The sequence below is a fragment of the Marmota marmota genome, unplaced genomic scaffold (genome assembly GCF_001458135.2).
Source record: "Marmota marmota marmota unplaced genomic scaffold, marMar, whole genome shotgun sequence".
NCBI lineage: Eukaryota > Metazoa > Chordata > Mammalia > Rodentia > Sciuridae > Marmota > Marmota marmota.
Window position 1 is genome coordinate 637,759 of NW_026000068.1, and position 773 is coordinate 638,531.

At 66.4% G+C, this 773-nt stretch overlaps 1 protein-coding gene across 1 annotated transcript in view; it reads left to right on the plus strand.

Moving 5' to 3' along the window:
• Positions 1-600: 600 nt before the first annotated feature.
• The window catches only part of Nkd2 (NKD inhibitor of WNT signaling pathway 2), a 22,499-nt gene continuing 22,326 nt past the window's right edge, over positions 601-773 (plus strand). Inside the window, exon 1 of the mRNA XM_048814192.1 lies at positions 601-770. Within this exon, the coding sequence (XP_048670149.1) occupies positions 601-770 (170 nt within the window). The remainder of the gene's footprint in view (positions 771-773) is intronic.

Consider the following 773-nt stretch of genomic DNA (forward strand, 5'->3'; position numbering starts at 1 on the left):
GGTCCAAGGTGAGAAAGGTGGTTTCTCTGAAGGTGGACAGGGAAGGAAGCAAGTGTGGGTGGCACCCAGCAAGTGAGGGCAGCAGAAGAGGAGGCAGATAGCAGGTAGCCGGACCACCAGGAGCAGAACAGGAGAGACAAGGACCCAGTCCCCCAAGGCCCAAGGTCTAAGGGAGGGGTACAGGGCTTACCCAAGCTGAAGGTCAGAACTGGTCTTTCATCAAGTGGGCAGAAAGAGGCTAGAGCCTCACCTTGGGGAAGAAGGGAGAGGGGGTCACTCCAGCCAGGCTGGGGTGGACTTTGGTCCTTCTCACCCTCTCCTCCAGGTACCTCTTCTTCCCCACAGATGTTCTGCCAGCCATGGGAGGCAAGCAGGGTCCCGGTAATCTAGAGTCCCCAGGATCCTCCCTTCCAACAGAGGGGTCAGGCTCCCAGACTGGAGATGGCCTGGTGAAGGGTGGAGGATGTCCCCCAGAGTCCCCCGGCAGCCAGAATGGCGGGGTCAACTGCAGCGCCTGAGTGCCCTCGCAGTCTACTGTGCGGGTCCTTGTCACCGCCAGGCTCTGGGTCCCACCTCCCCAGTTGGCAGCATTGGGCTGCGATGCGCCTGGGCTGCGGGCTACGGGGGTCCTGGGGCTGGGGGCGGGCGGGGCGGCGGGCGGGTGCGCTGCGGGCCGCGGCCGCGGGGGGCGCTGCGGGGCCCGTGGTTAAAGCTCGGGCGCGGGCGCGCGGCGGCTCAGAGGGCAGCCGGGCCACCGCGGGCGGCCCGGCGTG